The following is a 22,286-nucleotide window of genomic DNA, read 5'->3' as shown; positions in this document are numbered from 1 at the left end:
TTAAACAGAACGCTATATTAGAGTAGGGCCTGACTGCTGCATGTGTATTCAGTATGTGAATGAAGTTATTGGGGGACTTATGCTGTCTGAGCTGTCAACAAAGCATGAATTATATCTATTGTGTGCTGTTTTTGATATTCAAATTGACCTGTTTTCCGTCTGACTATTTTTTCTGCGCCGCACTTTGTTATCAACAAATGAACCGATTTGGCTGTAAATGTCAAGTAATGATGAGCTATTACTAAATAAGGCTGTTGATGATTAATGTAATGGTGTGGGTTGAGATTACTCTGGGATAAATGTAGCAAAGTACTTGTTAATGTGTCGCTTAAATGTCAGTGGAAGTAAAAGACGTCGGGAACCGCCTGTCCTCCTATAGGCACATCTCTTTGAGAGCAGCTCAGATTATTTGAAAGCATTTATTGTAAAGGAACCTGTGCAGCTCTGGACAAATAGCGATATATTGCGTTATAACAAGTGAACTGTTGTCTAATACTAATTTGTACCACAAGATGGTGGCAGGTGTAGAAGAACAAGCAAACAATGCCCGTCATCCACAGCATCAACTCCCAGAAAGAAACCATGAAACTCAGAACTATACAAGAATGCATCACAGCAGCTTCCTACTGCTGGAGACAGCTGGAGACTAAAGGACTAAATGAGAATGGGAAGATCAAAGCTTTTAATGCTAATGTTTGCCATGTAGCAACAGCTTCCAAAGGGAGACCATTGTCTGTTATTACCGACTGCTCCGGGTTTCCACCAGAGGATTTGTTGAGACTGTAGCTAACCACTTGCTGTGACTAGCTTACAGCAGTAATACAATCATTAGAGTGATTAGCATTTCATAGCTATCAACCAAGCTTGCACAGGGTTCACAGAGCTGGAGCCTATCCCAGCTGTCATATGGCAAAATACCAGGTACACTCTGAACAGGTGGCCAGTCCATCATGTGGCCAATACAGAGAGACAGACAACCATTCACTTGCATCCCCACTTTTAGAATCCCCAGTTAATCTGAATAAGATGTCTTTGGACTGCCAGAGAGCATAAACACTCCCCACAGCAGGGCTCCAGCCCACCACACATCCTGCACCCACAACCCTCCTACTGTAAAAGTGCTAACCTGTTAAATGCATTGCCACTTTAAATCGATATACAAAATACTGCTTCAGGCTTTGTGCTGCTTTTGCATGAAGGAGGGAATAATAACAACTCATCCTAGCATCTAATTTTACTGGAGAGTATTGCATCACAATTTACGTGTATGCAAATCCCGTTTTATTGTATGCTCACGATGTGTACAGCCAAGGGCACATGATGGGCAAACACTGAAATCGATCCCATTACTCTGCGTCCGTGTTCATATGATTATTTTTGGTCACCTGTGTCTGAGTCATTAAACCTTCAGCTGATTTTGTCTTGATGGGAAAAATATGTACATTAAAGTTTTGTTAGGCACCTTGTTTAATTGCACCTTAGAACACATATGCATCAACACTACAATGAGCGGGTGGAGGGAGGTTTGGAGTCTTCTCCCACCCCCATTCTCTGCGGCCTGCTGGAGCGGGAGGGCTAGTAGGAGGAGTTGGCCGTCCGACTGCGGTCTGGGGTGTGGGGCCTCCCTGCTGCTGCGGAGTCGGGGTGGTCTGCCTCTCCCCACCGCAGGGAAAAGGGTAACACCACCTGGGTCTGGGTGCAATTCCCCCCTCCAGGGGCAAGGGTACCTAGACCCGGTTCGTAGAGTACGCTTGGGGAGTGTGATTGTGTGTACAGCGTCTCTTTATGTCTGTCTCCACGTTGGTTGAGTGTGGAGTGAGTGCATATGAGAGCATGAGGGTGGGAATGGATGTTTGTATCTGTGTGTGCCTGTATGTCTGTGTCTATATGTCAGGTTGGGTATCAGACGCCACCTCTCTGGGGACACCTCAGGCCCTCCAAGGTTTGGAGGCCTATCTCCACCCACCACCACTTCCCCTGCCGGTGGCGGACTCCCTCAGGTGTCGGTGTGTTGGTGGTTCTTTGTGTCTGGGGGTGGGTGTCCGGGTACACACCGGCTCACTCCTTGGCGGCCGCTTGTCGGGGCCTGGGGCCTGGGGCTCACTCGGGCCCCTTTGGAGGTGGGGTGCCCCCGGCCTCTCGGCCTAGGGCTCGGTCACTCAGGCGCAGCTGGGGGCCGGCGGAGCTCACGGGCGCGTCACTGCAACTCCCCCTGACTTCTGCTCCGCGGCTGCTGGGCGAGCCCTCATCTGGGACTCTCCTCAGCTCTTACTAGAACAGTGGCGCGGCTGCCCCTCTGTTGGTCTTCCTTGGTCTCTTGTGTTCTGGGGGCCTCTGGATGTCTGGAGTTTTGATCTCCTCCATACCCGCTTCACACCCTGGAGGACGGGGCTGTGGCCCCCCCACACTCCCTAGCAGATCATTACATGGAGAAACCTTTGGAATGCAAGCATGCTGATCCACACAGGTATGCACACATGGGTATTCACAGACGCGGACTACAGCTTTCTTGGCTGCTGCCTCAAAGCACACTGTGCGCTGTCTATCTTGCGTGCTGCACAATATCGTTTATTATTTAGTAAATACTGATATCTATGACTAGCTAGTTTATTGTGATGGTGCTTTGCTTTCTCTATTATTATGTTGCTCTTTGTTGTTTGCTGTCTCCTCTGTTTGTTTTTGTTTGTTTGTTTGTTTTTTTTTTCTCCATACAGGTGACCCAGGAGTTCTTTTTTTTTCTCTCTCTCTTCCCCCCCCTTCTCACCGTCTCTTCTCCCCTTTGGTTTTCTTTCTTTCTCTCCCCCTCTCTCTCTCATTCATTCCCCCTGTCCTATTTATTTAAAAAAAAAAAAAAAAAAAAAAAAAAAAAAAATGACAAAGGATGAACTGAAGCTCTGCCATCACGTAATGTCGCATACTGCTGTTTCTGATGTCATTTAGAAAAAGAAAAAAAAAAAAAAAAAAAAAATGCATTGCCACTTTAAATCGATATACAAAATACTGCTTCAGGCTTTGTGCTGCTTTTGCATGAAGGAGGGAATAATAACAACTCATCCTAGCATCTAATTTTACTGGAGAGTATTGCATCACAATTTACGTGTATGCAAATCCCGTTTTATTGTATGCTCACGATGTGTACAGCCAAGGGCACATGATGGGCAAACACTGAAATCGATCCCATTACTCTGCGTCCGTGTTCATATGATTATTTTTGGTCACCTGTGTCTGAGTCATTAAACCTTCAGCTGATTTTGTCTTGATGGGAAAAATATGTACATTAAAGTTTTGTTAGGCAGAGGGTTTGATTTCTCAGAATGTTTCAGTCTATGGATCAATCGATCAACGCTGTCTCAATAAGCTACAAAAGATAACATCCAATTTAAAAAAAGCTCATCCTCAGAACTCAGACAATAGCTAAGGAAGGCATTAATCTGACAAAACAAGACTTTCTAATCAAATTGAAACCAATTTCAGAATTTGAACTCAAAATATAAACAAACTGTTGAGATGAATGGCAAACAAAGCGTGAGGAAAAGGTCGCTGTTAGAGTTTGTATTGTTGATTGTCATTTATGCTTAAAAACATTTACTCACATATGCTTAGAAGTATATAATCATTTGTAGATTGAAAGAATGTCTCATCCTAAGAGGTCTGTAACAACTCTGTGTAGCATGAAGAGAGGAGAGATCGTATCTTCCCTTGCTGATTTATGGTGGGATTAACGTAGCTATGTCTGTTCTAGTCTGAGTGCTTTTCTGTTTAGATGACCTGCTGGACTTCCTTACCGGGGGGGTCTAGTCTACCCTCTTCCTGACCAAGGATGTTTGCTTGTGTGCTTTTATGACCCTTTGATCAGCAGTACACACACACACACACACACACACACACACACCCACAGGCAAGGTACTCTTTGTGTGTATGTGGACGTCATATGTTAATGAACCTATGCATATTCATGTAACCTCAATAAAAGGACAGTGGTATGGAAGGGACGGACGAGACCAACTGGAGTCAAGCGGTTGTCCGGTTCTCTCCCGTGCACGAGTAACATGAAGAAGCTTGCCTACTTGTGTTTTGCTTGTGTGTAATTATATTGTCTTCAACGTTCCAGCAGATAGGTACAAGCTACAAACCTATCAGTCGCCGGCTGTTACTTTTTGGTTACGTTACTGTACTTTATGTAGACATCGACACAGCAGCGGCAGCACTGAGCTGGCATCAGTCTATCGATGATCTTTGATGACGCTGCTGTTAATGTGTCATCAAGTGTCAAATCTGCCTGCGAGATGAAACGCACCAACCAAAGAGTTTAAAAGTGATGCTTCTCTTAAACTGCTTGAAACAGGCAAAGACAAAAATAATCACTGTGATATTAAGCATGATTTCATTTCTGAATAATAATATTTAACATAAACATAAATGGATGGAACTTTACTTCGGCTTTAAGCCTTTTGTCTTTTTCACCACATTCATTTAAAGAAGAGAGCGTTCGCTTTCTGGGACCGCTCTAAAGATAACATATGAAGCCACAAGTTGAATTCTGTTTATTTAAGTCTGACATTTGTCTTCCTCAGTGCAAACAGCAGAGACTTCAGAGACTAACGGCACAACCGTGAGCATACGATTAAGAATGAGCAGGTTTCCTGAAGGTGAGCTAAAAGAGTTTGGTGGTTTTCCATATGGGCACCTTCATACCGAGGCCTCCCGGGACGTCGGCATGTATATTCATAAGAGGTGGGCAGGAAAGGCAGGGGAAAAAAGTTTTAAGAAACACAGCTGGCTGCCTAAAACTTCTCTTTGGTGACCTCAATTTCTCCTGCTTGCCGATGAGTCGGGTGTGTCCGTGTGGGACTGAGCATCCTGTACAGTGTAAACACAGACGAAGCATAACGGCTTATGTCATTGCAAAAAGGCAAGTTTAAAAAAGGAAAAGACAGAAGGAAATGTGAAAAATAATGAATGCACTAATTATTTAATAAATCGATGTATTTTTCATGCAGGACTGATTTATTCACTGAGAAAGAATCGTTCTTTTTATTCCTTGAGGCCAGGATGTATTCAAAGCAGCCGACAGCACGGCTGCATTAAGAGGTGAAGTGTTTGTAGTCCGATCACACGCTCTTACACAAACTATCAGATAGTGCCTTCTGAAGGAAGTTACAACACAAAGATGCCACGAAACATGTTCACTGATAAATGATGTGCAGCATAACATCAGAGGAGAAACACTAAAACAGCTTCATTTGAAGAAAAGCTCCTTTCAGCTGCTCGCTCACTTTTGAAGAGGTCACCACAGTGGATGAATCAGCATGTTCGATTTTACAGCGCATGCTTTTCCTGACACGAGCTTCCCGTTTATCCGAGTTAGTACCGGGAATACTGAAGGTTGTGACCCCTGAGGTTTGTGTCTCCGGCTGGTCTCGACCCTGGGATTTGTCACGTGTAAGGTAATGTGTTAATAAGGTTTAATGTAGAATTTGTAGCAATAAGCAAATCATTTTGTTTTATATAAAAATATAAATTTTTTTATGTAATTTTATTTTTGTAGCGATTCATTTAATGTTAAACATGGATAACTCAAGACAACAATAACAAACAAGCATCATGTTTCATCATATTTGCTGATTTTGTATCATCAAGTTACCTGTTAACTCATAAGCAGTGTCGGTCAAGTTACTTGAAAATGGTAATTAGTTACTAATTACTGATTACTTCTCCCAGAAAGTAATCCTGTTACTTTACTGATTACTTATTTTCAAAAGTAATTAGCTACTTTATTACTTTTAAAAACATGATACACAACCTGAATATGTAATAAAGCAACAGACCTTTCAGCTGTTTTTCTGCATAATCAATCATATAAAATTAAATCAAATGAAAAAGTCTATTTTTTAAAAATTGTTTTATTAGTTTTCATCTTTTAACTTCATGCATCGAACGAAAATTAAATTACATGCAACTGTCTCTGACTGGAAGAAATGTGTTTAACATGTAAACCTATTTCCTGCATATTCCAGCACATAAAATAATTTATGTGTGTGTGTGTTTACTTATAGATTCAAGTAAAACACAGTAAAAAATAAATAAAATCAAAGATTCAGTGTCTCTTAAATCACCTGTTTAGCAGGAGTGGGGTTTGCCCGGGAATAGTAATCCCTTACTTTACAAGTTGAAAAAAGTAATCAGATTACAGTACTAGGTAATCCGATTACTTGTTAACTCATTAACTCACACCTCAAACACATCTTCTGGCGTTACTGCCCATCTGTGCTCATAACTGAAACACTAGTAAATCCAGGTGCATCGTGGGTAGTTCTGATGAGCTACACAGAAACATTCACATGTGCTGTATAAGATTCCTAAACACGCTTCACCTGTTTGCCATCTGTTGTGTTGATGGTGAAAGCAGGCTAATAAAATGTTCTCATTAATGTCAGAGAGAAATTGTGAGACATGAAAAACACAGTGGGAGTGGGGTTTAAAATCCCTGACATCCTGACTCCAACACACTGTTCAGAAACTTGAAATGCAAAGTAGTACATTCAAATTAAGCCACTGGATGAAAGAGTGTGTTTCCGTGCTTCTGGGTGCATTGCCACTTCATGTATCCTGCATTTTTAGCTATAGGAAAAAATAATGTTTTTTAAGTGTCCGTAGGAGGCCTTGAAACAATGATCTGTAAAACCACATAATGACTTGTGTAATACACAAAATAAAATAACATGCAGGGGCTCCTTCATATATATAGAAGTCTTTACTGAAGCCCTTAAAAGTTAAGATAAATAATAATTTGGAAAATGGACATAAAGGCTAATTAGATTTGAAATGAGCCAGAAAAGACCAGTCTAAGAATATTACAGGGACTGCTTACTGTAGGAGATACATGGAGTTAATGCATCAGGACCCCATAACACGTCTGTGTGACTGATACTTTCAATGCTTTGTATCTTTTTTTAATTGGCAGAAAAGCTGAATGTTTAAAAGTACTTTGTAGTTACTCTTTGTTCTGTACAGAGTTAAAAAAAGGTTTAAAGCTTTGTTCAAAATGCAGGAAAGTCAAACCGACCACACAGCCTGCTCATCCACTACTCCTTCCCTTAAACACACTACGCACAGTCGTAGAATCAAGTAGAAGATTTAGCAGCTGATAGATTTTTATCACCTTGTCCTCCCAGCATCGATGGATTAACTGCTATTTTTCTGCACTTGTTGACACACTTTAGCACCAGTATGGCAGGAGATACCTGAGCCTGCAAAACCGTCCCTCTGCGCGCTGCTAGTGCTGACTTGAGCATATCTCCCAGGTGGCCTTTTGCATTTTCATTAAGTCTGACATGACACACACACACACACACACACACACACACACACACACACACACACAACAAAACAGTATCAGACCAGGGGTTTCAGACCCCTCGTTTTAGTTTGCTGTGCAGATAATCGGCAATAACGTGTCATCCCTTAATAGCATTGTGTAGCTCAGAAACACAAGCCAGAGCAGCGAGCTGTGCTGTTACAGCTGGATCGTACTTTTGTTTTCAAGTCCAAACCAAGTCTTATCCTAGCATGAAAATTTAAGCTTTAATGTTAGGTTCCACCTTAAAGATGACAGGTTTAGCCGTTTGTACGACATGTATAAAGAGACAGAAGCTAGCATAACATTAGCTTATAACCAGCTCTTATAGCTAACATTACAGCAGCTGTTCAGAGGTGGGAGGGTTACCTGTCTAATGTGGTGACAACAACTAACTGCCACAATATCAGGAGCTACAACCGGTGGCAGCAGATGGCTGCTGGAAGTTTCTTCCTGTTAAAAGGGAGTTTTTCCTTCCCACTGTCTCCAAGTGCTTTCCCATAGGGGTCGTCTGATTGTTGGGGTTTTCTCTTTATCACTGTAGGGTCTTTACAGTATGATTAAATGAAGCTTCTTGAGGCGACTTTTGTGATTTGATGCCATATAAATAAAACTGAACTGAATGCTTATGGACACTCCCGACTTCAGTTCAGGAGACGAGATTTCAGGTGAGGAGGAAGAGGATACGGTGGAGGTGAGGAAGGAGAATTCAGTTTAATTCAATTTTATTTATACAGCACCAAATCATAACAGTCACCTTGAGGTGCTTTATATTGTAAGGTAGACCCTACAATAATACATACAGAGACAAACCCAACAATCATATGACCCCCTATGAGCAGCACTTTGGCGACAGTGGGAAGGAAAAACTCCCTTTTAACAGGAAGAAACCTCCAGCAGAACCAGGCTCAGGGAGGGGCGGGGCCATCTGCTGGCACAGGTTAGGAGTGAGGGAAGAGGAAGATGATGAAAATTAAATTTACAAATCCTGCTCATATATAGCTTGAAAGAGCTTTTGTGTCTGCAGATTAAAATTATCTTATAACAGCAACTTATCAGTAGCTTTAGGTGTTTACAGTGTTTTTCCCATTTCCTCTTATTTCTGGAAAAATAATTCTAGCATAATTATGCTGAAGTACAGAGGGCTAAAAAGGGCTTAATTTCAAAAACAACACAATTACTGTTTAGTGTGAGCGTAGAGTTTTGTGCCTCGTGCCAACAACAAGACATTTTCAGTCTTCACAGCTCAGAGTCAGAAGCTACCACTTCCTTGCACCGAGCACTCACACAGAGACAAAGCCCAGCATGACTCTGACTGTCTTACAGGTCAGAAAAGGTGGTGTTTTCAGCCAGACAGCAGCTACTGTTGTGCCAAGACTGCACCAATCATGAGGCAAATGCTGCCTTATCACAGAAGCCAGGTGTCCATAGCAGCTTGGTCCTCTTGCTAAGAAAGTGAGCAACAACAAAAAACTTGTGTACAACACAACACCTGGTGTTACCGTCCCGCTGTTTCTCTTGCCTGCTCTGACAGCGTGGATGATAGAAAGTCACCTTGGCGCAGAGTTTCACCCAAAAAGTTCCAACGTGCCAGCTCGAAGCACTGTTTCACACATTCACGTCTGCAGTTAAAACTTATGGGTTTAACAGTGCACATCGGTTTGAATGTGAAAATTATCCTCAAACTTCCATAATGGAGGAAAAGCACATTTAAATGGCCGTAGTTTAAATAATTAATCTCTAATGCAAAGCAAATTAGCACGAAATAAAAGTGAAGCATTTTCCGCAGCTATTATACAAATCCAATACTGACTCAACGGGTAAAGTAAATTCCACAATCTTAATAATCCCAATATGATGAGTGTGATCTGACTAATTACCGCGATAATGAGGATACTTATTAATTTATGTATTCTCAAACCCAAGGCAAAGGGAATGTGAAAACACCGTTAACTCTTACCTCGACAGTGAACTCCTTCATCGTAGCCGTCGTCACAATCTCGAGCTCCGTTACACAGTTTGTTGAAGTGGATGCATTTTTTTGTCCCGGTACACTGCATGTGATTCAGGGGACATCTGATCACCACCTCTCGTGCACCTAAAGCAGCGAGAACAAAAAGACCAACATTTATTTTAACATTATTAATTCATGCTTACTAAATGAACTTTAAGCATAAGGAAAATCATTTACAGTGGAGACAAAAAGGCCACAGTTAATTAAAACAGCATATTTCATTGTAATCATTTGCATTTCTTGCACGTAATCACTTTTACTGGGTGTTTTTTCCTGCGTCTCCCCAAAATGCTGATACTCCAAGACCTCTTTCACAGGAGGACGAGGAACCTATACATATGCAAATGTGTTTGCACTTCACAGCATTGTTCTTTACACACAACAGATGTTCGCCACACTGCTTTGCAGACACATCGGTGACGTCCTATAACAAACGGCCCGACTCTCGCCGTCAGCCAGCCAAACGGCACGGAGCAGCTGTTTAAGGATTCACGAGGCCCGTAGGTGACCCTCGTTCACGCAGCAGCCACCAGAGCACATAAAACACAGCTGACCAATACACCGGCACAGTAAATGTGTCACAGCACCACCTTAACTACATTGATATCAATTACCAGTGTGCTGTTGCAGGCACTTAATGGGAAGATTTATCGTGCATGTGATGAGATCTGTAACAATCCCCAGAGTCCCCCATCCCGGCACACTCGGACCGCGCTGACCGGATGATTATCTGTCACCTGTCATCCTGTAAAGTTACGAATGCAGCAATTAATGTGGTTGTTCCAAGGAAAGAGCCCTGCAGATTCACACAGGGAACATGTGGACATGTTCGTTTCTTCTCCAAGGATTTTATTACCTTGAAATGGTGACGAGCGATGTTCTTTAATGAATGTGTCTTGGCTTTAAGCCCTTCAAGCGCTGATGATTCCCACTCTTTATGCCACATTTAGGTAAGTCAGCTCTATGTGACCTTGTCTCTGAGAGTTTATATTTCACATGAACAGCAGCCGTGTCAGCTGGGACCCAGAATGTGTTTGGAACACGAGTCCTTCAGATTCAGCTGTCAGAGGCTTCATGGATCTGAAACCTAACTTCCTCTCTACAAGACGGATCTTGAATCTGTAACTCTTCATGTTTAAAACACTGCTAGGGGTTTTGTGCATTCTAGTTATGTACTGAGAAATATAAAATGCACGTACACCTCGTGCATTTGGAAACAACACACTCTCACCTCAAACACATCTCCTTCTGTTGGGCGTTAAATGTGAAGTAAAGCTTTGAGTGGAAACGCTTCAGGACACACGCAGAGAGAGGGACTCGCTGCTCCAGTGTCCATTTGGCTAATTTGCTATTTAACACACAGCTGTAAGGGTCTCTGACAACATATCAGTGTTGTCCTCCTCTGCCTTTCCTTTCTCGCCGCATGGGTTCTAATCTAATGCGATAAGCGGAGGGATGGTGCATGAATATTCAGCGGCTCTGAGCTGTCATACAGGGGAACACAGATGGTCTCTCAATGGCTGAGGTGCCACAACTCCTTTGTGGATTGGCAGCCTACTGTACTACACTGGATGATCGCTTGGAGTGGAATATACAGTAGAGGATTAGGCTTCATCATATATGTTCACTGTAGATTATTAGAAATGAAGACCGTCTCTGTAAGCGCCTGACATCGTCTTTGAAATCACCAAACTAAGTGTCTAAAGGGTCGAACTGAAGAGTGAGATCCACAGAATAAAGCACAAGATTAAAAATTATTAGCCATATTAATCTGTATAAAATAATGTCAGCTGGAATGAGCGTCTGACAAACATAAAACCTTAAACAGAGGAAATGTGCACCCCAGTCAGATGCCAAAAATAAATACAAATAAAAATTGTGTGATAAAGATTAAAGCGTGCAGCTGTGTTACTGTGAGCGGGGCCATACCTGCTGCCACACACTTCTTTCAGAGCAGATATTTAACGTTAAAGTATAATTCATATCACTGATTGATTTCCAGTTAGTGTCCCAATAAGCCACAAAGGTGCAAATCAGCACGAGCCCCCTTACTGACATTAACACACCCACTAAGACCTGCTTCCAGGAAAGAAAGGTTCACGTCTGAGCTTCTCACAGGTTTTTATAGAGCGACTGCAGAGCCGAGTGACTGGCCACAGGTTTGTATCATCTCTGGGACAAATCGCTTTAAATACCACATTTATTCACCACAAAAACGTCTGATCTGGCAAAATCATCAATGCATTTTTTCAGGCAACTAGTGAGAGGTGGAAAGAAATGTGATCATTTTCACTGGTCAGCATTACAGATCCATCGGGGTCTCAGCCAAAGACACCAACTGTATTGTTTATTCTGTCTAAGCTGTTAGAGGTTCAGGTGTTACAGGCCTATAAGCTCACCTGTGTGATTTTAGAAAAATATGACCAGAAAAGAGCAAAATTCAATCCCAACGCAAAGTAGTTCATTTAAAATGAAACCACTGCGCACTAAACAGCTGCCTGTGTTATTATATGTAAAGACACATACTACTAATAATGAACAGATAACAGATCTGTGGTCGGCATGAAGCTGGACACTCTGGTGACAGTGGCAGAGAAAAGGACACTAAAGAAACTGATGGACATTATGGACAATGCTGGGCATCCTCTGCACACAGCTTTAACAACCAGAAGAGTCTGTTCAGTGACAGGTTGCTTCTCCCAAAGACAAGAACTAACAGACTTAAAAACTCCTTTGTCCCACACGCCATCAGACTGTTTAACTCCTCTCTGGAGGGGAGAGGGAGGGGAGACAGGAGGACAAAGGAGGGGGGAACAACTAAGCTGTAGTGCCTCTGCACCTCACTGTGCAATACTTTTGTTAATAGTCAACAGTGCAATAGACTCAATACTTGAAATGTGCAATTCACTTGTATTTTTATTTTTTATTCCTATTTATTCTATTTATCCCCTTCGTATATTTTATTTATATATGTGTGTGTGTGTGTGTGTGTGTGTGTGTGTGTGTGTGTGTGTGTATATAATATTCTGTAACTCTGTAACTTAAAAAGATAAAAATGATTTTTAGCCAAAAGAAAAACATTTTTCAAAATTTCAACCTTGGAAAAATAAATAGCTCAAATTTTTCATCTGTTAAATTTATTCTCATTGACAGAATTTTCCATCTGTCAAATAATCGCGATCTCAATTTCAGTGAAAATAATCGTGATTATCATTTTTGCCATAATCGAGCAGCCCTAGTTTGTCATACTTTTGTTTATTTATTGGAGATGTAAAGATTCCAAATCTGGGGAAAAAAATAACATAAACATCGCGAGTATTTGGCTAATACGATTATATTTGCATCCACACCTCCTTCATGTATATTTTTAGAAATACTCTCTACAGTCACACAAAAGATGCTCCGATGTTTTTAAAGGCTAAACAGATGCTCAGTGGTGCGTTTCCCCGGTTAACATATCAGCATCTAGCAGCTCGCAGTGATCCTTCATGAATGCTCCTGTGTGGCTTAATCCTCCTCCTCTGTTTGTGTTTCCATTAATGCACCGAGCTGCTGCACTGTTGCACCTCTCCATGCGGACACGAGGGGGTTGGGATGTGCAAGCTGCCACATATTTGACCCTGTATGTGTCAGACGTGTGCACCCACTTCTTGGTCATAAAACATGTCTCCTGCACAATCAGTCCAGCCTGGAAAAAGACCGGGTTCACACACTCATCTTGGGAACGCCCATAATGAGCGTTAATGTCAGCACGGTAACAATACAAACGCTGACATGTTGGAATTAATCGATTTCCCTTTAAAACAAACCCAAACAGCCTCAGGCGTATTAAAAATCATTCACAGTAGAGTTAATGCTGCCACCTCACAACCAAAGGGTTGCTGGTTTGAATCCTGGCCTGACCCGATCTCTGTGAGTTCACATGTTCTGCGTGGGTTCCTCCCGCCGTCCACAGGCATGCGTGTTAGGTTAATGAGTGAATCTGACGAGGTCAGAGGTGTTTGTCACTCTGTGTTACCCTGTGACGGCTGGAATAGCTCGTCTACAGCCTTCATTTGCATACACAGAAGAAACTGGATATATGAGGTTTTTTTATACACGTTAATTAAAAATCATGGTGCTATTTTCCTACTTTGAGAAGTGAATGAGGAGAAACCAGCTGGGCCAAACTAATACCTCTATTTAATGTAAAATGAGAGGCTTCTAGGGGGGAATTTCAGCTGCAATGTTCATTATGATAATCATGTTAATCTGAGCTGCTGCCAGTTTGTGTGGAATAATGAATTCATAAAAGAAAATAACACAGAGCCTATCAGCAGGGGAAGCTGCTTGAACTAGCAAGTACAGGGATTTATCATATCCCTTAGAAATAAAGATTTCATTTCCTTAATTTATGGTTAAAGTTGGCGATCAAAGAGGCATGGTAACGCCCGACCTGAGGCAACACCAATGTTGTTCCCATAATGGCTTTGTAACAGCATCGGGCTCTTTTGTAGTAAATCCTGCAATTACAGTGATATTAGCTATTGTACAGAACACATTTCTCATCTTTAAACTCGTTATCGTCTCTGCATAAATCTCTAATCTAATCATGAGCCGTGTAACATGTGCACATCATTTGGCTCAATCTGATCAAAAGCCAAAATATCAAGAACAGCAGGGACGGCAACAGCGTTCACTGCGCTGTGCTTTACCTGCAGGCCAGGCCAGTGCAGGCCAGTGCAGGCCAGTGCAGGCCAGTGCAGGCCAGTGCTTTCTCACTTTACTTGCAGAGAAAAACATCTTTGCATGTCAGTGAGACAATTGTATTGTATTGTATTGTATCTTTATTTGTTTCAGACATATAAAACAAAAAACAATATATACACACTACATATATTTTCATTTACAGATACGAATATATATGTAGATATACACACACACACGTATGTGTTCAGATAAACAAAAAATATATAATGAAATAAAACAAAATCGTCTGACATAATGTAACAATGTTTGGTCTGAAAAGGAGTAGGAAGAAGTATGAACATACTTATTAATTCCTACCCCTGCTCAACATCTTATTGATCCCACATAATTCACCTAATTCCCATCATCACATACTCCACACGATACACGAGGAGAACCTATATAAACTTGGCTACCGTGACTGATATAATTTGGATATAATTTGATATTTTTATACATACAATGGGTGATCATCTTTATCGGTATCATATTCTTCCAAAATCAGTTTTCGAAGTATTTTCATGAACTTACTAATTCCTGAGCATTGCTGTAGATCTATAGTAAAACTATTCCACAGTTTTACCCCATAAATAGTGACACAAAAGGTTTTAACCTTTGACCGTGCTTTAAGAATCCTTAGATTCAATTTCCCCCTCAATTCATAGTCTCCTTCTCTGTCATAGAACATCCTCTGTATATTTCCTGGTAACATATTGTATCTGGCCTTGTACATAATTTTTGCAGTTTTATATTTTATAAGATCCATAAACTTCAGTATTTTTAATTTCAAAAACATGATGTTAGTATGGTCTCTAAATCCTGCTTTATTAATCATCCTGATTGCTTTTTTTTGAATTTTACATATTGGTTGAAGTGCAGTTTTATATGTGTTTCCCCAAATTTCCACACAGTATTCCAAATATGGCAATATAAGTGAACAATAAAGTACCCGGAGTGATTTGGAAGGCAAAAAATATTTAACTTTACTTAGTACGGAGATGCTTCTTGACAGTTTGGCTTGTATATGCTTTATGTGAGGTTTCCAGCAGATTTTGTTATCTATTATCACACCCAGAAATTTTGTATCCGAAACTTGCTCTATTTCAACATTGTTTACTAATAATTTTGCTCCTGCATCTTTTTTACAATTTCCGAATAACATAAATGTAGTTTTTTCCAAATTTAATGATAGCTTATTTCTATCAAACCATGTTTTCAGTTTAATCATTTCTTGTGTGACAATTTCCAAAAGCTGATGTAAGTTCTCTCCAGCACAAAAAATATTTGTATCATCTGCAAATAGAATAAACTGTAGTATATCTGATGTTCTGCATATATCATTGATATAGAGGATAAACAGCTTTGGTCCCAATACTGACCCCTGCGGAACTCCACAAACAATGTCCATACACTCTGATTGATATTCCCCAATTTTCACAAATTGCTGCCTGTCTCTCAAATAACTCTTTACCCATTCTAACACCACTCCTCTAATGCCGTAGTACTCCAGTTTATCAAGTAATATGTCATGATTAATTGTGTCAAAAGCTTTTTTTAGGTCAATGAATACACTAACTATACATTGTCTTTTATCTATATTGTTGGTGATATTTTCGATCAGTTCCATTAATGCCAATGATGTTGATCTATTTGATCTGAAACCATACTGACTATCCGTTATTATTTTGTGTTTATCTATAAATTTGTCAAGTCTATTACTAAAGACTTTTTCCAGTATTTTTGAAAATTGAGAAAGTAGAGAGACAGGCCTATAATTTGTGAATTGGTGTCTGTCACCATTTTTAAACAGTGGTGTTACTTTAGCTGTTTTCATTTGTTTTGGGAATGCACCAGTTTGTAAGGACAAATTGCAAATGTGTGTTAAGGGTTTGGAAATGCCCTCTATCACTTTCTTAACGATTTCCATATCAATGTCGTCAGAGTCTGTAGAGTTTTTTGTTTGTGATTTCCCAACAATATCAATGATTTCCATTTCTTCCACCACCGTTAAGAACATTGAATGAGGATTGCGGTCAATGAGTCTAGTTTCTTTCTCTACAGAATCTGTTATATCAGGAATTGTTTCAGCCAAGTCTGGCCCAACACTTACAAAGAATTTGTTGAAATCATTTACCACATCTCTCATATTAGTAATATTTCTATCATTATTTGCGAAATACGAAGGATAGTCTGCCTCCCCCGAGCCCTTTTTGATGATGGTATTTAATGTTTTCCAGATCCCTTTAATATTATTTTTATTCATAATCAGTAATTTTTCATAGTATTCCTTTTTACATGACCTTAAAATACTCGTTAATTTATTTTTATATTTCTTGTATTTATTTTCAGCTTCTGTGCTTCTGTTCATTATAAATTCTCTGTATAAGGTATTTTTCTTCTTACATGCATTTTGCAATCCTTTTGTAATCCATGGGCACTCTGCATATTTTTGTTTTTTACTATATTTCTTTACTGGGCAATGACTATTATATAACAGTTTAAATTTTCCTAAAAAAATCTCATAAGCTTTATCAATATTTTTTTCCTTATACAGCATCTCCCATTCTTGCTTGAGTAAATCACTTTTGAATGCGTTTATTGACTCTTCTGTTCTCACTCGTTTGTATTTTATTGTGTTTTGCTGTTTGACCTTCCTGTAATTGCTGTTATACACTATAAAAACAGGTAGATGATCACTGATGTCATTAATTAGGAGACCACTTATGGTTCTATTTTCTATTTCATTAGTAAATATATTGTCTATTAGGGTTGCCGACTGTGCTGTAATCCTGCTGGGCTTAGTGATCACTGGAAAAAGTCCCAAGCTATACATTGTATTAATAAATTCCTCTGTCGCTCTCTGCTTGTTTGGATTTAAACACGAGCAGTGATTGGTTCATGGTTCAGACATGTGGCATTAAATGATTATTCTAGTTTATTTCACCTGCTGTGTTTCATATATGAGCGGCTGCAGTGAATCCATGTTTCATCACTGCAGATATACTGTACGGGGAAACAAGAAGAGTGACGCTGCTACAAATGATATTTGACACGAGTCATTTCTGTGTCGAGTCTGACTTTAAGTAAACACAGAACTTGGAAAAAAAACTTGCCAGCTGACCTAATCACCCAGCATATTCATCCACACGCACCAGCGTGCAGGCGAGAGACTAACTTGCCCTGTAGCAATAAGAGCTCAAAAAGCTAAATGCGACGGCGGATTACTCCGTGGACTAATTCTGTATGAAAACCAGTCATTTCACGCCGATGGGCGACCACATTCATGCAAACTGCAGTGAAAAAAGAGCCGAGCCGTGCAGACGGCAGACACAGAGCAGGAGCAGAGACACAGCTAGCTGTCCAAGAGAAACCCAGGGAAATATTCCTGAAAGGACATTTAGGAACGCTGACACGTGACACGGAGCTGAGCAGGTTTTACTTTGAATGAGAGTAAACGCTCCCGTTCTCTGCTGTGTTAAAATACTTTTTCTGCCACAGTAAACACAGGCTAAAACTAAAACAACCTGTGGGCTGTTGTGGGGCTGAGATGGTCAGTGGACCTCAGGAACCTGCTGGTATAAATGCTGTGGGACTTCAGCTCCAGCCAGCTTTGTGTTTGTGTCGTTAGCCACAGCCATCGTAGCTGATCTTGGTGTGTTGCACACTGTGACCCTGCTAATAGCAGTAGTAGCAGCAGGACTGACTCTCACAGGATTCACAGTAAAAAAGGTTGCAGCACGTGGTGGTAACATAAATCTCTCACATCGCTCATAAGCTGTGTCACAGGTGTGGAAGAATACCCCCAGTGTAAAGGGTGTATTCATATTCCAGTTGTATCAGCTGTGTGTTTGTGTGAATCTAGAAGTCCTATAAATGGCTAACCCATCAGCACATATATGATGTGAAGTCACTGCTGTCATGCCTGCATTATCCTGCCTGGCCTCCGTGATGCTGTGGCTGAACAGTATATTTCTACCATGTGAGAGCGCCGCTGACAAGCCTCCAAACCCTCAGCGTGATTTGTTTGCACCAACAAGGCAGACAAACCTTGGACGGCTTATGAATGTGCACTGCCGCTACTTGTCACAAAATAAGTGCGTCATCCAAAGCATGTTGCTGAGACTTCAACAGTTCCCTGGCAACAAAGTGAACTACAAAAATGCGAGCTGATTATGTGCAATGTGGTAAACATGAGTTTGCTGCCATCACAGCTACATCTGAACAAGCCTAAAGCACAGCTCTCCTCAGCATGGCCTCTTTATGAAAGGCCCAGTGGTAGTTAGGGCTATTTAAAAGAATTATTTTCCTGTGTGACCTTTACATCCTTGGTATTTGAAATGCTGCATTCAGCTGAAAGAGCTGCTTTTTTTCCTTCTGTGTTTGTCTGACCCCCCCAACAAAGAGGCATTATTTCCCACTACTCAGAGCCTTCAAGGACTGCGCTCCTCCACACAGTGAAACAAACTTTCTGCGTTACAGGATGACTAAATGTTTAATCTTTGATAGATTAAAAGAAATATATGTTGTGCCTTATAACTCATGCAGACTTCCTCAGCATCAAAAGGGACAAAAGACCATCACTTTACTGCTGTGCAAGCGTTTCCACGCGGCCTTGTCCCTGTGCCATCTTCTCTTGAAGTGGCTCTAAAATAAAAACTGCTGTTAACATAAATACCGGGCTAAAAGTTCCTTTTGTTTTAAGGACAAAAGAAAACGTTGTTTGTGAAGAAAGATTAACATGTTTGACTCCAAACCATAATCTAAAGTTTTTATAAAACTTTTTTTTTTATTTTTAAATAGTGTAACCGTTAACAGGAAAAACAGGCCAGTAAGACGCGTATACTGGGCAGGCCATATGTAACTGGTAATGTTTTTGTTCTTTTGACATGATCAATTCTTAAACTTGCAACACAACAGCTTTTTAAAAAACCCCAACAGGGTGTTGCACCTGATCCTGGTGGGTCACCACACTGACAACCATCACACAGTGAAACAGCCAAACCCTTAACCCTTTAAGACCTACCATAGAACCAAGTCCGCCAGAGCTTATATTATATGTTTACATGGTGTGGAGCCATTTTTGGGAGCATTTCAAGTTGCTATACATCAATACAACCATTACAGCCTAAATTTTAATAATATGTCTGCATTAAGTGCATAGTAATTACATAAATTGCAAAAATGTGCAATAAACTCCAAAAAAATTTAAAATCGTTTTTGTTTTTTTAACATATATTTCTAGTTAGAGAAATTTAAGAGTCTTATCCCTCAAAACTTTAAATACAAAAAAGTTGCACAAAATAGTTTCCCACCACAGGAAATTTATTTTGAGTGTCTTCATAGTTTTATTTTTGAAATACAACAATTTTTATACACTGCAGGAAAAACGAAAATAAATATTATACTGCAAATTTGCAAAAAAACAGCATATGCATCAAAATAAACTATTTCCAGCAGTGCAATATGAGTCTTAAGCATCCCAGAAACGACACAGAAAGTCATAAAGTCAAAGATAACTTTTAAAAACACCAGTATAGGCTCATGAGGCCCTGATGGTAAAAAACTACATTTCCGCGAAAATGACGTCACTTCCGGTTTCGGGCAGGTCATGGCAGACATGCGATAGTTCACGCTGATGGACGTAGGAAGTGTTACAAACAGCTGATCGGATCGGCAAAGCGTGTTTCTGGAATATTATGTTTTTGTTGCTGCAAGTGATTTTTATGCAGTTTTTGCAAAGCTATATGTGGAAGGAAACCGTGACCGAGGACAAGCTGATGGCATCAGATGTAAGTACAACTTCTCCGGTTTCATATGCAAAACAAAATATTGCGCTAGCTTACGTGGTTGCAGAGCTACAAGGATTTAAAAGTAGTTGCGCAAAACTGAGCGTGCCCACTCTGACCGGTTAAACGATGACGTCATCGACTGAACCAGTCAAACCACACAGATCATTCAGTCTGTTACAGAATTTTCCAAAACCATTCATATTGACAAACAGTTTGTTTATAAAAAAGACTGAAATGTTTTTGTCTCTGCTTCTGAAACTTCTTCAAAACACAATAAAACTCCAGGAATGAATTTCCAAACACATCTAGTGCGTCTGACTGTCCAGTCCAGGCCCTGATCTACATGCAGACTGCATGAATGGAAAACATAGCTGCACATGTTGGCGTGAACATGTGACAGGAGCATAACCTTTGATGTCTTTATTATCTGTTGATCCTCTTTAGCGTACTCCTGAAACGTGGCTCTACTAAAAGTAGAATGAATGTAAAATTACACTTCTCCATGTGTTATTATAATGATAATAAAATAGAAATAAAATGTAATGCCTGTTTAAGTATTTGTGCTGATGTCAAAACCTTAAATCTTGTCTCACCTTTGTTGCATTAATAGTCCAGATTGAGTGCCTTTCCGCTGAATAAAACATTGTCCGGGTCAAAATCAACCAAATGAAAATCCCCATTATTTGCTACTTGCTACATGTGCTGGGTGCAGTCAGTGAGAGCCAAATAATAATGTTCACAGAGCCCCTCTGACTCATTTCCTGTGTGCAATGACTTATTATTTCCTGTAAATTATACTGAGTATTCCATCAAATCTATTCCCACACATAATTCCCAGTTTCATTCTGCTGCACAGAGGAATAAGGCAGGTGTTGGCATCCGTGACAGCCATATACTGTACAGCAAAGAATCAATACATCAGCCTCTGGAGAGAAATAAGCACTCGCAGGACAGAATAATGACACAGCACTTCACAGAATAAAGACAAACGAAGAAAAAGAAAAAACTGACAGTTTCCATTAACTGAAAACCAGTAAACAAATAAGTGAATACAGTGATGAGTAATATGGTGTTAATGTTAATAATGTCATGTAAATATTCCACAGTCAGTGTCACAGTATTAAAAATACCACGAACTGCATTTGGAGCTTAAAATGAGTATTCAGTGAGAATAATGATGCCATTAAAATCAGTCACTGTGTTGCAGTTTCACTAAAGACATAAATAGTGTAGTGCCTCTTCACCTCACTGTACAATACCTTGTGCAATACTTTTTGTAAATAGTCAACAGTGCAACAGACTCAATACTTGAAATGTGCAATTCACTTGTATTTTTATTTTTTATTCCTATTTATTCTATTTATCCCCTTTGTATATTTTATTTATATTTGTCTCTGTATTTATATGTGTGTGTGTGTGTGTGTGTGTGTGTGTGTGTGTGTGTGTGTGTGTGTGTGTGTGTGTGTGTGTGTGTGTATGTGTATATATATATATATATATATATATATATATATATAACAATTCTGTAACTTCTGTCGGTGCTGTGCTTTTTGGAAGTCGAATTTCCCAGAGGAACCCACCCGAGGGATTAATAAAGTTCTATCTTATCTATCTTATCTTATCTTATCTTATCTTAATACACAGTCGTTTACAGCCTGAATGAATGGGACCAGTTATTATTATGGAAACGTGCTGAATTCACTGTCAGCTGGAAACCTGCACAGGATCTGATGCTGGAACAAACAGACACTTAATGTGTCTACAACACATCAAATAACATTATTAATCAAGACATGCATGAAAATGTTATTAAATATTTGCTGTTAATTATATTAATAATAAAAACTAATGCAGATGTTTACTTTGCACACAAACACAGTGTTTCTGTAGAAATGAAGTTTTCTAACAGAAATACACACAGAGCTCATTCATCAGTCACTGTGGGATCATACAAGCTGCTTCGATTAATTTCAGAAGAAGCTCTCACACTCGCTTCTGTGAGTTATATGAAAAGGTTGAATGGTCATGGGCATCTCCAACATCGGTTTACAAGCGTCTTCATTTATAACGTGTTGCTGTCAGTGCGCTCGTTTAACATCTGACAGTTAATCACCGCGACGCTGGATCACAGGATGGACGTGATGGGAAGACTGGCTTCTTCCCAGTGAAGTGAGCTTCAGCACGGCTGGAGCCAGAGATGTGTTTTAATTAGTGTTTGCGCTGAATTTGGAATTAAGATGTGATTTAACTCAAAATACAACAAGTGAAACATCTTATGTGTTTTTGTTCACTGGTCTCAAAAATCATCTTAATATATCACTTCAGGGCCTCACACAGATACGTGGCTGTGAAACACAAGTCGATACAAAATGTCCTTAAAGCATTGTTTGAAGTGTGT

General features: G+C 40.1%; 1 protein-coding gene across 1 annotated transcript in view; it reads right to left on the bottom strand.

Annotated features, from left to right (window-relative positions):
* lrp1bb (low density lipoprotein receptor-related protein 1Bb) overlaps positions 1-22,286 on the bottom strand; it is a 201,462-nt gene that overhangs the window by 158,948 nt on the left and 20,228 nt on the right. The window contains exon 3 of the mRNA XM_085435115.1: positions 9,318-9,455. Within this exon, the coding sequence (XP_085291241.1) occupies positions 9,318-9,455 (138 nt within the window). The remainder of the gene's footprint in view (positions 1-9,317; positions 9,456-22,286) is intronic.

The sequence above is a fragment of the Copadichromis virginalis genome, linkage group LG16 (genome assembly GCF_057382275.1).
Source record: "Copadichromis virginalis isolate Kocher_CV1m ecotype Utaka linkage group LG16, C_Virginalis_male_GT1.1, whole genome shotgun sequence".
Classification (NCBI taxonomy): Eukaryota; Metazoa; Chordata; class Actinopteri; order Cichliformes; family Cichlidae; genus Copadichromis; species Copadichromis virginalis.
This window is presented reverse-complemented; position numbering and strand designations above follow the sequence as displayed.